A 14,935-nucleotide genomic window follows, 5' to 3' on the forward strand; every position below is an offset into this window, starting at 1 on the left:
GACTTCCAGGTTCTCGGGGAGCCAGCACTGCGGACATGTGCATTGTGCCTACCAATACAGGGAGCATTACCACTGCATGGACACGGAGTGCAACTACCAGGTGAGTAGCTGTGTGCTGAATGCCCCATACGTTATACATTTTAGGACACCCCTACAGCACTATGACAAAAGTCCCTTGCTATGACACGTTTTGTGAGAATGTCCTACAATGTTCACCATACACCCTGGTGAACAACTCTAAGGTGTACGTTTTTAGAATATTCCTATGACTTAAGTCCCTAGTCCCTCTGATAAAAGTCCCCACTCCCTATGACAAATGTCCCCACTCCCGATGACAAAAGTCCCTATTACTTATACAAGGTTTCGTAATGTTGACCTAAAATGGACACTGTACACCCCCTATTTAGGTGGCCTAGTCAGACACATGTTTGCCTTGTTTCCCCATCTCCCACAAATTGCAGGCTTCCCCTCTCTCTAGTCTAGGCCTTGCCTCGTGTCACCATGACAAACGAGATAACAGCAGCGGGGGTAATGCTGTACTCTTAACAGCCATGGTTCAGTGCCTCCAAATGTACTGCGCTGTGCTGTACTCCACTCTACATCCCCTACTGTCTCAACTTCAGCTAGCGAGAACCCATAGAGACGGTGTCGCTGGGTGATTCAGAGACGTCTCTATAACTCAGTGTCCCGTTCACAAATATGGGGAAGTGTATGAGCACAGAGTTTGAATCCTCTTCCGTGTCTTCCTGACCTCTTGACGGGGAAAACTAAGGGTTCTAGGATATACAGAGATGAATAATATGTCATCACTTCATCTCTGCTCATGCCCAACAAAGGCATGCACAGATGAAACGTTGTTGACGTGTGTCCACCGAACAGGTTATGACTGCTGGCACTCGTCCAATTGAGAGCAAAGGCTTTTTTTCTCTCCCTAAGCTGATTCCGTGCACAGTTGGTCTTTGACAATTGGCCTTTTATCCTGGGTTAATTGTAAATATGCTTGAAATATGGTTCCTTTTCGATGTGTTTTTTTTCTAATTTTCCTGGAGACATCTGCCGTTGCTCTGGGTCTGCTTTTAATCCCCTTTCACGTTATTAATCTTGTCCCGGTCCCAAGAGTTGTCATGTACGGCACAGGGAGGGAGGGAAAAAAGTGTTAAGGAGATCAGACTACCGGCCTGTGTGTTTGCCTTAGCATATGGTCTAAAAGAGTTAGACAAACACACGTGTATTTGTCAAAGACGTCAGATCCTCACGCAACTTGAGCGGTATGTTTTTCCGTCCTTCCGTCCGTTTTTCCGAATGAAGGCATCTGTAGCTCCAATCACGAAGCATAACATCTAGACTCGTCACAAGTCATGCTTTCACCGTTCGACAGGATGGATACTTGGCTGAATGTAATGGAGAGAAAAAAGGCTTTGAAATGATTTCAAGTCGTCCTTTAGAATTTTCATTGGGGTTATCAGGTCAAGTCCCCATCTGTCATTGACTTGAAGTGCAGAGCTCAAAATCTAGACATTTGGGTGTACATATCCGGCACAAACCGGCCGAGCTAAGATAAGCACCTCCTTTGGTAGTGATAATTCATGAAATGTTACATGACACACTCCTGGAATATTATCCTGCTGCCAGGCTCAGTGGCATTCTCCTTTCATGGGCCTGTGTGTGCATCCTCTACAGTGGTGGGAATCCTAAAATACATGGTGCATGTCAAGTGGCTTCCAGCTCCCAGACTCCAACTGAAAAGAGGCTCTTCTACCCTAGTCAGCTATCACCAGGTTTATTTTGGCTTCCATGGCGGATCAAACGCAGTGTGATATCCGCAGCTCAACTTCTCATCTCGTCCTCATTTACTGCCAAAGATAATCATTTCCAGAATGAAACATGTTTCTATGGAAAATCAATAGATCAGTTATTGGTGACAAATCCTCAGCCAGAATGATACAGTACTACTGTAAGTTACAGGGTTGCAGAAGATAAAACTTCAGGGGTGGGAAATGGGTCAAGAACTAAGGAATGGCAACCAGCTGCCATTCATTTGGGCCTTGGTGATACAAATGCTTGATACACCAGGAATTACCATACTTTGTAGAAGCAATTGTATGTGTTTTAGAATGATTGAATTACATTTTCCCCCTGATCTATCTCTCTACTGTACATAAATATGGATATAAGTAGCTCCAGAGTCATTGATTCAGGCTTCTCTAGTTACAGTTCCTGTAACATCAGCTTAAGCCCAATTACTGCAGATTTGGTTGCTCTAGGTCTCTCCAGAGTCCCTTTTCTGTTTTTCTTCTCCGCTCCTCAGTGTAGGAGGCTTTTTAATTTTGAGGAGGGTATCGTAGCATATTCCCTCCTTATTACAGCCAAAGCCAGCGCGAAAACTGCACTGTTAATGCTTTAATTAAAAATGGAATCATATCTCGGTGAGGGAATTGAAAGGGGAAACGGTTTTTTTTGTTAGCTTGTTTGTTTGTTTGTTTTGTTGTCTATTTTTTTCCTCCAGTTGCACGTCTGAGAAACCATCTGCACGGAACATAATTTTGCAAAAGCCAGGAACGTCGGAACTGTGATCTTGCATGTCAAGTGATCCATTTTCATTTTTTTTTAAACGGAGGAAATGGAAAATAATAGAGATACGAGCCGAAGACTTCCCACTTCTTAAATATGTCTTTGTTGCTACCAATCAGTGCCACATACATAGCCCTGGACATATAGAGGCCATGTATGTAAATATGAATAAAGTCCTGAGAGAGTCTGGCCCTCTCCATTACAACACACACAGCCTCATCTCCTACTTTGCAAGTTGGCTCCTGCGCTTTGCAGCTGTTTCCAGAGCAATAGTGACTTAATTTTGTGACTATTTAAATAAACACCAATCTGTTGCCGTGCGTTTTATCCCTTGGCAGAGGTTCACCAGCAAGCAAGACGTGATCAGGCACTACAATATGCACAAGAAGAGGGACAACTCCCTACAGCATGGCTTCATGCGCTTCAGCCCACTGGACGACTGTAGCGTCTACTACCATGGGTGCCACCTCAACGGGAAGAGCACCCACTACCACTGCATGCAGGTAAACACACATGCACACATACACTCATACACACACACCAAACACACACACACACTCGAAAGACACGCTGCTTGCTTAGCCAGTACTACTTCCTCCTGATTGGGCTTCCACTGAGGCTGGAACCCAGGACTTCTGCTTTGCTAGAACACGTGACCGCCCTCCTGAAGAGTATTACCAGTCGGCACCACGCAAAAAGCTAGATATTCGCTGGCGCTAGTGGGGACATTTCAGGCTGAGGAGTAAGTTCCACACATCCCAATGTGCGACATTCACCCCTCAAACTTACTCAACAGTGACCTGAGCACAACTGTACATCTGGGTCACGGCATCAACAATAAAGGACGTCACACTGCTTGCTTAGCCAATACCACTTCCTCCTGATTCGGCTCACAACGAGGTTCGAAACCAGGACCTCTGCTTTGCTAGCACATGTGACCGCCCTCCTGAAGCGTCTTACCAGTCGGCGTTACGTGAAAAGCTAGCTATTCGCTGGCGCAAGTGGGGACACTTCAGGCTCAGGAGTAAGTTTCACACATCCCAATGTGCTACACATATACACACTCTTGTTTCACACACACACGCACACACACGGCACTCCACCACACACATTACAGACCCATGACCATTGTCACCTATGGAGATCTGAGGCTTCTTGTGAAATGGGATTTTGCAGAGTCATGCATAATTCATTGATGTTGCATTCCAGAGCCACACACCAGTACCGGATATACGGTACATACTGGAGTCGTTTTCTAGAATTGGCTAGCTATACAGATTCAGTGTGTCTGTCCTTTAAAGGGATAGTTCACCCAAATCTACCAGAAGCCTATAAGGAAAATGATTGTCATTTTATTTCTCGAGTGATACCATTTAGGGGAAAATTTGGGGTGGCATGGAGAGTATAGCATAAACTCCTCCCACCAAAAACATGAAAAAATTTGTGAGCAGAGACATGGCCCCCATGCCAAGCCCAGGGAAAACCAGGCCACTCAGGCATGACAAGATGCACACCGATGAGCTCTCCGAGTCTTGAGAGCTCTGCACTTTAACTGTATCTATAAAAGGGAATTACACTTCTTCCACTTTTTCCATTAAGCCCAAATTGCCATTTAAGAGCAGTTTTTGTGCGTTTAACAAAAGGTGTCATAAAGTAAATAAAATAAAAATGAAAGGGATGAACCCATGTCGTTGCTGCAGCGGCAGCAGCACTCTTCTCTCCCTCCCCTACTCTCTCCTCGCTCCTTAATTGGCATGGGTAAAAATTCAGTTAGTTGTTTATATTAACTGAAAATTTTTCATCTTTTAGTACCAAGCGACGAGTTGAAGATTATTCCCCCCACCGGATTTGTTTAATTTTTTTCCACATCTGCTTATTTTCAAGGTGTCATCGCGCCGAGTGCTTTCTCACCGGCAGGCCAGCAGCCCAGGGCTTGGATGGCCAGAGATATATTCTTTTTTAAACCCCCCTAACGGCGTAATTGTTATTAAGACGTTTCAGCCCTTGTTTTAACAGGCCTGAGAACCTGCAGATGTTGGCATCAGGCACCTCTGATTTAGTGGGGAAAAAACAGAGTGGCATTTTTTTCATTGTTTGACTCAATATGGAGAAGTTGCCCCTTTTGCACCGGTTAAAAAGTGCCAGGGATGATATACAATTGCCGCTTTTAATTCAAACATTAGCTGTATTTTCCTCCGGGCCCCGAGGGCTCCTGAGTACCAGAACATTTTAAACTAAAGAAAGTGACAATCAACCTGCCCACCTCTTACCCCCTCCTCCCCTCAAGTTGCTCTGTGAGTTACAGTTAGGTTGCGGTGATTGCATACTGCAGCGCTCCGAATATGAATAGCATCAGCTTAAAAGAAAGCCTTAAATGGAAGGTATTTTTTAACCACACACGACCCTGGTAGTTATACCACTGTCTCTTACTTAAGTTTGTCACGTCGCAATGTTTCAAACAGAGCAGGCTTGCCTTGTTTTACTTAACATGATGTTTGATAAGGTCGACTTGTCTCTCGACTTGTCACACAGACAAGTAGCCTAACTTGAAAAAAATACCTCCGTCCGTCTTACAATTTCTAGGTCACCAGAGACTCTTTCTTACCACACTGAGCTCATTTCTCAACAGGGCCTTTCTCAGTTCTCTTCATGGCCCCGCTGTGAAAAAGTCTGACTTAGTCACTGTTCTAAACCACTGCTATTTGAACGAACAAAACAATGTAAATAAATGCTAGGTTGCCTCTTAAAGATTGGTGTCAGAGATTTATTCATTGATGTCAATAAAGTTGAAGGTTTGTCTCCACACCTCTTTTAGGTCCTTATGGTAACAAATGATGTTCTCAATACCATATCTGGTTAAGTAAAGAATACGTGGATGAATGAATCATTAATATGTCGATTTATTTGCATATTCCTGAGAAGCTTCAATCCCACACTGCCCTCTCTGTCTGCAGGTGGGCTGCAACAAGGTATACACCAGCACCTCCGATGTCATGACTCACGAGAACTTCCATAAGAAGAACGCCCAGCTGATCAACGATGGCTTTCAGAGGTTCCGCGCCACTGAGGATTGTGGGACGGTGGAGTGCCAATTCTACGGGCAGAAGACCACCCACTTCCACTGCAGGTCAGGAGATCAGAACAGGGTACCCCCCCCCGTCATCGAGATAGAGATTGTATTGACAGGTGTCTCTTTTCACCAGGTCTCAACACTATTTGAGTTTAACTCACACCAGCCACTTTGTTTAATGTGTGCATCCATGATTGCCCAAAGAAATCGGAATCAATGTCGTTTTTTCATAGACTGCAGTTTGAATCTGCTTCATACTATGGGTTCGATGAGCTGGTAGGCTCCACATAAAAAATTGGATTGTAAGAATTGAGATTGAAATCGAAAACATGTTTGGTTTTGCCGAACAGTCATTTGGAATGGGTCCTTAGCTGGCACAGTTTAAAACACCTCTGGTAAGTTGTGAAAGCGATGATATCTCAATGGAGGTTTATTGTGTCACCTTCCTCCATTGTGAAGTATTTTGATTATATGGCTTCAATCCACGACTGCCTCAACTTTTCCACTGTACAGAAAAGGCCTTGTAACTTAGCATCTTAGGTGACATCTTTTGAACTTTTCTCCCTGCTTCCCTCCCTCCTTCCACAGGCGCCCAGGGTGCACCTTCACCTTCAAGAACAAGTGCGACATTGAGAAGCACAAGAGCTACCACATCAAGGATGACGCATATGCCAAGGATGGCTTCAAGAAGTTCTACAAGTATGAGGAGTGCAAATACGAGGGCTGTGTCTACAGCAAGGCCACCAACCACTTCCACTGCATCCGCTCAAGCTGCGGCTTCACCTTCACTTCCACCAGCCAGATGACCTCCCACAAGCGCAAGCACGAGCGCCGCCACATCCGCTCCTCAGGCGTGATGTCCCTCTCCTCTGGTGGCTCCTTCCTGATGCCCAAGGAGGAACCCGGAGACGAGTCGAGCAACGACGACCTCATGGACTTCTCGGCCATCAGCAGCAAGAACTCCAGTCTGAGCGCCTCGCCCACCACCCAGCAGTCGTCCAACGGTCCCGGCGCCCACTTGCTTGCCACACCCACCACGGTGATGTCGTCCTCCGGCGGTGGCCACAGCGGCCTCAAGCCCACCTCCTCGCTGCCGCACTCGGCACGCATGTCAAGCCTGCTATCCCAGGCGCTGCCCAGCAACATGCCTGTGGCACTGGCGCTGTCCAACAGTGCCCTCGCCAGCGTCAACAATCCCTTCTTCCCGCTCATGCCCCGGCTGCCCATGCAGCTGCCCCATTCGGCCGCCAGCCTGATCTCGGCCGTGTCGTCTGGCGCCCACTCCATGCCCACCGACTCACTGTCCCAGGGCGGCTGCTCCTCGGCGGGCAGCGATGGCGCCATGGCATCCACGCCGACCTCCTACGCCTCAGCCTCTTCCATCATGGAGAAGATCTCTGCTAGCAAGGGCCTCATATCCCCGATGATGGCCAGGCTGGCAGCAGCTGCCCTCAAGCCCTCTGGCAACCACCAAGACACAGGTGGGTGTTTTTTTAATGTTGTAGTGTCCCATGTGGCTCAGTTGGTAGAGTGTGGGGCTTGCAATGCCAGGATTGTGGGTTCGAGTCCCACGGGTGGCCAGTTTGAAAAAAGTATAAAAAATGTATGTACTTACTCTAAGTTGCTCTGGTTAAGATCATCTGCTACATGTCTAAAATGTGAATATTTTTTGTCTATGGTAAAGGAATGTGAGATGGCTCAACACATTATTATACAGCTTGTTGTAATAGTAGCAATGCTCTAGTGCAGTTTTTCCCAAACTGGGGACCCCAAAGGGTGCATTTTTTGGTTATTTTGGTTATTTGAATCAGCTGTGTAGTGCTAGGGCAAAAACCAAAACATGCATGCCTTGGGGTCCCCAAGACTGACTTTAGGAAATACTGCTCTAGCGTATGTCGGCCATTTTTTTTTTGCTCTTTGCGTTCATACTTCTTTTCTGGGGGGGGGTTGAGCTAGCTTCTGCACAGTTCTGTAAAAGTATAAACACTTTGCTCCTCAAAAAGGGGTGTAGCTAGGGTCTGTCTTTCTTCACGACGTTTGTGGGGAAGACCCCCCCCCCCCAACATTAGTGTGGAGTCACTCTACCGCAGCAAGAGCTAAAAGAGTGCACACTTAGGTCACCTAACCAATATCACTGGCCCACGGTGGATGAGAATGTAGCAGTCACAAACTGCTAGTTCCAGGCTTGAAGGGGCATACTGAAGGCGTGGTTCACTGCTCCACGCTTGTTATTGTGCCGATGGTTAGCTAGATACCTGCAATCCATTTGTAGATAAATGCGCTGACAGAGAGGAGAGTGGGCCCTGTAAAAGTCTCTTACGGCGTTCGGAGGGGCTCCCGGGGCTTGTGTTGTACATGTTTCCTCATCATTGGTCTCTTATCTGTGCGTGCGCTCGTTCCGAGCAAATGGAGGTGGAATGAAATTAAGTTCAGAAATTGCAAGAACAAAACCCATTTTTTTTCTCTTGCTCTCTCTCTCTCTCTCTCTCTCTCTCTCTCTCTCTCTCTCTCTCTCTCTCTCTCTCTCTCTCTCTACAAACTGATATAAAAACAGAAATCGCTCAGGCAGAAATGACTCAGTGCACCAGAGCATTCAGAGAGAGGGTGGTTTTTTGCAGAATGCAAGAGCAGACACAGATACACACACAGGCACACACATACAATTTGGGCTCACAAACAACAACCTCATTGTCATGCATGCATACTCCAAAACACACACTCACACAGCCCAAGCACACACACACACACACACACACACACATATACATACACACACACACACATTCACACACTATTTGGGCTCGGACACAAACAACCACTACTCATTACAATAGTAGCAAAAATAGTAAATAAAGATGTCTAAAACACAATAAAACAGTCTCACACTATCACAACAGAGCAAAAAGAAGACGAGGATACAGGCCCGATCTGAGACTTTAGCAGGTGCGGTACAGACTGGAAAATTGGGCTAAGACAGGAGAGCGTCTCCGCATGCTGTTGGGCTGGAGGATTAGTTGCCTGGTGGTGTTGTTGGAGAAGGACGGGGCCCTGGGAGAGAGCAGGGCAGCTGCTCGGGGGAGGTGTGATCAGGTAGCGCAGGCTGTCAGTCGGAGCTCCACCTCTGGGCCTCCAGGCAGCAGGTAACAGGGGGAGAGAGAGATTGAGAGAGAGGGCCTGACTGGGAAGGAGGGCCTCCTCAGATGGGGCTGGCTCCCCTTCCGTCTCTCCACTGCACCAGAACATGAGGGGAGCTCAGCACACACAGGGCTACGCGTTCACTTTTTTAAACAGCAGTAATAGAGAATATAGACGTTTTCAGAGGCACTTAGGTTGTTAGGTTTTCTCTGAAGTTTAACTTATTGTTCGTAAAATATGTGTGAACAGGGCATTTGGGCTAAATTGAAGAGGAAGTGGTTATGGCTCACAGTGTCAAAAATGTTTGAGAAACCTTTTAGCGTGTGGCTATTTTTAAATGTTTTTTTTGTGTGTTTTTACGGGGCCTATCTCTTCCGTGGTAAACTATGTATTATTTTTTCATGGGTTCAGTATAGACTGCTTTTTATCAGTGTTTCTCACCAATTTACCCCTAAATGTTTTTTTGTTTTTTTAAGATCCAGGCCTCTGAAGGGTTTACTAATTAAACACAGAGTGCAAATGATCTTTCACGACCTCTGTAACTTAGCCAGAGTAATTACATTGTGGTCGTTATTCCCGGAGAACATCCAGAAAAAACACCACGTTGAAATCTACACATTTTCTTCCTCCTTGTTTTCATGACAAGAATCTTTGCCAAGATCTCTAAGCATTTGTTTTTGTTGATGAACATTCACTACTAACTTTTCTTTGATGTGATTAACTAAATGTCTATGTGTAGGTCATATATTCCTCGATATGATGTGCTCTCATCAGGTCTTTGACTTGATGTAATGTCCAATGACAATTTGTCTGGCTAGTTAATCACTGGGTTTCTTTTTTAGGGGAGTGACCTCACCCCAGCCACAAAACGGCCTCTCTTCGACCCCCTCCTCCTTGTTTCCCCATCCCCCCCACCACCACACCATTGTCAGCTTAAAAGGCTATGACACTGACACATCCCCATCTCCGTCCCTTAGCTTTGAGCTGACAAGGCCCAAGACTGGCTTTTCCACTCGCATTGCCTTTGATATGTCTCTGGGTCATTTTCTAGCCAAGGAAGCTGGTTCCAACTTCCCACTCACATAGCTGCTTTCTTGCAGGGCACATAGTTGGCCCTCCGCGACCTTGCCCATCACAATACGTCACTACCAGGCCCTGTTTCCTAAACAACATGGCCCCACACAATACCAATCACAGGCGATGCACTCACTCAGCACAAGGGCCTAAAAGCCCTTGCCAGGCACTCCTTCACTCTCATTCGTTCTTCTTTTTTGAAGAAAATACCACTTACTGTCTACCCAAAGCCCGGCTTTCTCTATATCGCCCGAGGAGAAATTAATATTTCAATCACTTGGGGATTGGGGGGGGGGGGGGGGAGCTCACCTTCCTGTCAGCAGTCTTTGCCCCCGCCCCTCTTGTCTTTATTTATTTATTTATCATGCCGTTGCTGTCCTCACTCACGACATCATCTGCTGAATACCTATTCAGAGGAGAATCCGATCTGGAGGTCACGCTATTTGAACTGATCTGATTGGCTGTCAGCTCCAATCTGACCGACATAGCCCTGTTCCTCTTGGGCATGCTCAGTTGGCATTGGCTGCCTGCCGTTGTCAGGCCAACAAGGACCAGGGAAGGAAGGAAGGGAAGGGAAGGAGGGCGGGGGGGAGGGCAATCGGAGACTGCCACTTTCTCTCAGCATTAGCATCCGACTTAATGACCAGTTAAGAGGCAGCCTAGCAAATGAGTTGTGACAAGTGCTGCTGAAAAAGGAGTATTTTCCCCTCATATCTCCTGCCTCTCAATCACCATTTAAAGGCCTTGACGGCCTGACATCATTTCGCCATAATTATCACTCTGAGTATTCTTTTCGGCTGGGACAGGAGTCAGATTGGATCTTGTCACAGGGTAATAATGCTGACCAACAATAACTTTGTTGTCGCTCTCTCTCTCTCTCTGGCTTCTCCTCAGGGAATGGGCTGGCTGGTTCTTCAGCGAGTCTGTTCAATCTGGTTCAAGTGAAGCAGGAGCCAGTCGACCATACCTCCGGGGCCTCCCAGGACTCCATCCAAGAGCACAGCCTGGACCTGAGCAAAAAAGACCACAGGTAGAGTCACAGGGACACACTCCTAAGGTTTACCCCTTAAAAAGTGGGTTTACTCTTAAAGAAAGTAGGTTTACTCCTAAATAAAACAGGTTTACTCCTAAATAAAACAGGTTTACTCCTAAATGAAGCAATGTTACTGTATGAGAGTTGGTGTGAGAGTACTTCATAGAAATGATGAAAGTGTGACTGCAGCTTTGCGAAGGGGATGCGATTTGTTCCCTGACTCGTATTTCTGAAAGCAGTTTTGACCCCATTATGATTATTAATTTACTTTTTATTCCTCAAAAAGGACTATGTTATCTCGATTTGCATCTCAATATATGGCCTCCAACACGTTTCGCCATCTCTCACTGATCTCACACCTCGGATGTTGACATAAACCACAACTCCAATCTTCCCTGCAAATTTGTTTAAAAGCTGCGTTTTTGCTCTTCATTAAACATGCACACCCTCCTGTGATACATAATAATATTTACTGTTCTTATGCAAATCTTGACTAAACATTGTTTATTTTCCTTGTTCCAGTAATGAATCAAACGGACACCCTGTACCGGGAAATACATCTCTTTTATCCTCGCTTATGAATAAGGTAAGATCCATCCATCAAACGCTTTTCATCCCCAAGACAAATTAGTGGGACGCACAGAGCCTCTGTTTGTTTTTTAATGTTTCACTGCTAATAAGATGAGTTTGTATCATTTACATTTTCCAGCCATTTTTCATGTGGTGTAATTCCACCGTACCTCTCACAAATTAATATAATGAACCAGGAGCTGGGTGCCATGCCAGATATATAGAGATGTTTGTTTTTTGATGAGCTGTTTTGAACTCGACATCCATTTTTTCCCCTCCTCCTTTCTCCCTTTTTCTTCCCCGGCTTCCTATCACTCTATATTTATTCATGGAGTTGGTAAATTATTTGATTAAAAACTCGGGGGGGAAAAAGAGAAACAGTCACCCTCATATTTTAAAAAGAGTAAATGTTTGCTGAGGGATATTTAAATGTGTGATTTTGTGAAGATTGAAATGGACATTGTTTTAATCATACATATTTTCTGACTAATACAAATGTGCGGGTGGTTCCCATTACCTTGATGATTTAAAGGGTTTTCTGGCTCCATTTGGCAAACTCACTCACACTACCGGCTAAGGGGCTTTTCTTGCCCTTCTGCTTGTATTCTTGTATCAGGAACACTCTCAAACACACTCATGAGTGGTTTCCACAAAGCGGCCGTTGAGGCCTGACGGGAGAGGGGCTTGATGATCAGATGTCCTACAGCTCTCCCCTTCATGTAGGCCTTTTGGGGTCCCGTTCCGAGTCACCACATCACATAAAGCACGCACAATCGCTCACAGTGGACACTTGGCATGCGCACTTGGCCTGTGCTCAAGCAGAAGCCGGCTGTTTGTAAACTCGGCTGAGCTTCCGCTCTGCCAAAGTGTGTGTGTGCGTGTTTGTTCGCGTGAGATTGTGTGTGTATGTGTTTGCACGCCTGTGTGTGTGCGTGTACCTATATGTGTGTGTGTGTGTGTGTGTGTGTGTGTGTGTGTGTGTGTGTGTGTGTGTGTGTGTGTGTGTGTGTGTGTGTGTGTGTGTGTGTGTGTGTAGGCCCGCGCTCAGCTAACTGTGTGCTGTGTGTTTTGCAGATGAATGCCGGCTTCTTCAGTGCCCTGAACCTGAAGACGGAGATGGAGATCGGCCAAGGGGCCGACACCTCAGAGGCAGCACAGTACCTGAGCCGCATCATGAAGAGGCCCATGCCAGATAAACCAAGCGAGCTCTGGAGGACATATCTGCGCAGGTACTTGAAGAGCTCAAATAATACTATAATGCTTCAGAGGGGTAAAATGTCATTGTAGTTTTTGAATTATTTTCCCCTTTTTTTATTATTATAAAAACATTTTTTATACTAATTGTATCTCTTCTCTGTTTTGTTGCTGGGTGCAGGTTTGACACGGAGGACTTCTGCGAGGCTCAGTGTGACTTCTTGCAGAAGGTCCACTTCCATTGTCTAGTGGAGGACTGCGGGGCGCTCTTCAGCACGATGGACGGAGCCATTAAACACGCCAAGTGAGTGTGGTGGCACTGCACCAGAAGACTAGTCCATGTGATACACTGTACCATAGGCATGTTTCTTCTGGCTCTGCAGATTCAGAATCAGCATCAGCCATAGGGCTCATCAAATCAAATCAAATTTATTTATATAGCCCTTTGTATATCAGCTGATATCTCAAAGTGTTGTACAGAAACCCAGCCTAAAGCCCCAAACAGCAAGCAATGCAGGTGTAGAAGCACGATGGCTAGGAAAAACTCCCTAGAAAAGGCCAAAACCTAGGAAGAAACCTTGAGAGGAACCAGGCTATGAGGGGTGGCCAGTCCTCTTCTGGCTGTGCCGGGTGGAGATTATAACAGCATTGACCAGCATGGTCAAATGATAATAATCACAGGCAGAACAGTTGAAACTGGAGCAGCAGCACGGCCAGGTGGACTGGGGACAGCAAGGAGTCATCATGCCAGGTAGTCCTGAAGCATGGTCATAGGGCTCAGGTACTCCGAGAGAGAGAAAGAAAGAGAGAATTAGAGAAAGCATACTTAAATTCACACAAGACACCGGATAAGACTGGAGAAGTACTCCAGATATAACAAACTGCACCTAGCCCCCCGACACATAAACTACTGCAGCATAAATACTGGAGGCTGAGACAGGAGGGGTCAGGAGACACTGTGGCCCCATCCGATGATACCCCCGGACAGGGCCAAACAGGAAGGATATAACCCCACCCACTTTGCCAAAGCACAGCTCCTACACCACTAGAGGGATATCTTCAACCACCAACTTACCATCCTGAGACAAGGCCGAGTATAGCCCACAAAGATCTCCGCCACGGCGCCAACCCAGACAGGAAGATCACATCAGTGACTCAACCCACTCAAGTGACGCACCCCTCCTAGGGACGGCATGAAAGAACACCAGTAAGCCAGTGACTCAACCCCTGTAATAGGGATAGAGGCAAAGAATCCCAGTGGAAAGAGGGGAACCGGCCAGGCAGAGACAGCAAGGGCGGTTCGTTGCTCCAGAGCCTTTCCGTTCACCTTCACACTCCTGGGCCAGACTACACTCAATCATATGACCCACTGAAGAGATAAGTCTTCAGTAAAGACTTAAAGGTTGAGACCGAGTTTGCGTCTCTCACATGGGTAGGCAGACCATTCCATAAAAATGGAGCTCTATAGGAGAAAGCCCTGCCTCCAGCTGTTTGCTTAGAAATTCTAGGGACAATTAGGAGGTCTGCGTCTTGTGACCGTAGCGTCTCATGCATCTCAACGGTCAACCCAACCCATGTTGATACAATAAAAAAAGCATACTGTATATTTAATAATGAGGCAAATGTATTTTATCATGATGATCATTATAGTATTGGTTGTTTATTACAGTCCATTGTGTAAAAGCAATTTTGCTTAGAAAGCTTTATACAAATGTTAAGCCGATAATTTGAGTCGATGACTGAATGAAAGATCTGACTTAGTGTGTCCCCACCATGTCCATCTGTTCAGCTTCCACCTACGAGCCACGCTGAAGGTGAAATCAGAGCCTCACTTCAACAAAGTCAAGGACTGCGGCGACGGAGCATCCCACCAGTCCACCGCCCCTGTCTCCATGGCTAACAACCCCGCCATGGACGTGGCCAACATGTCATCATCGTCAGGCGGCGGCTATGGCTCCTCCCCCTCACTGCTGGCATGGAAGCAGCTGACGGGCAGCATCCCACAGCTCAATGCCTCCATGCCTAACCTGCCTGCCAATTCGCCGCTGGCCACCACCTCTCTGGAGAACGCCAAGCCGCAGGTCAAACCGGGCTTCCTGCAGTTCCAGGACAAGTAAGGGACCGTGAGACTTGCAAATAACACGCATGAAACACTTTGACTTGAGCACCTTTATTGAACACGTTCAGGCAAAATCACTGACCACTGACATGACAAGTTGTATTTTCATTAGGCTACACAAAAAATACAATTATAAAATGAAAGAATGTTTTAAGAATCGTAGGTTTAA

At 46.3% G+C, this 14,935-nt stretch overlaps 1 protein-coding gene across 9 annotated transcripts in view; it reads left to right on the forward strand.

Moving 5' to 3' along the window:
• Positions 1-14,935, forward strand: part of casz1 (castor zinc finger 1) — a 250,642-nt gene that overhangs the window by 225,410 nt on the left and 10,297 nt on the right. For all 9 annotated transcript variants that reach the window (XM_064922913.1, XM_064922912.1, XM_064922914.1 and 6 more), the window contains 9 exons: positions 10-100; positions 2,910-3,074; positions 5,526-5,698; positions 6,230-7,122; positions 10,745-10,880; positions 11,406-11,469; positions 12,528-12,682; positions 12,829-12,951; positions 14,437-14,760. In XM_064922913.1, the coding sequence (XP_064778985.1) occupies positions 10-100; positions 2,910-3,074; positions 5,526-5,698; positions 6,230-7,122; positions 10,745-10,880; positions 11,406-11,469; positions 12,528-12,682; positions 12,829-12,951; positions 14,437-14,760 (2,124 nt within the window). The remainder of the gene's footprint in view (positions 1-9; positions 101-2,909; positions 3,075-5,525; positions 5,699-6,229; positions 7,123-10,744; positions 10,881-11,405; positions 11,470-12,527; positions 12,683-12,828; positions 12,952-14,436; positions 14,761-14,935) is intronic.

Source organism: Oncorhynchus masou, chromosome 18 (genome assembly GCF_036934945.1).
Source record: "Oncorhynchus masou masou isolate Uvic2021 chromosome 18, UVic_Omas_1.1, whole genome shotgun sequence".
NCBI classification, from domain to species: domain Eukaryota; kingdom Metazoa; phylum Chordata; class Actinopteri; order Salmoniformes; family Salmonidae; genus Oncorhynchus; species Oncorhynchus masou.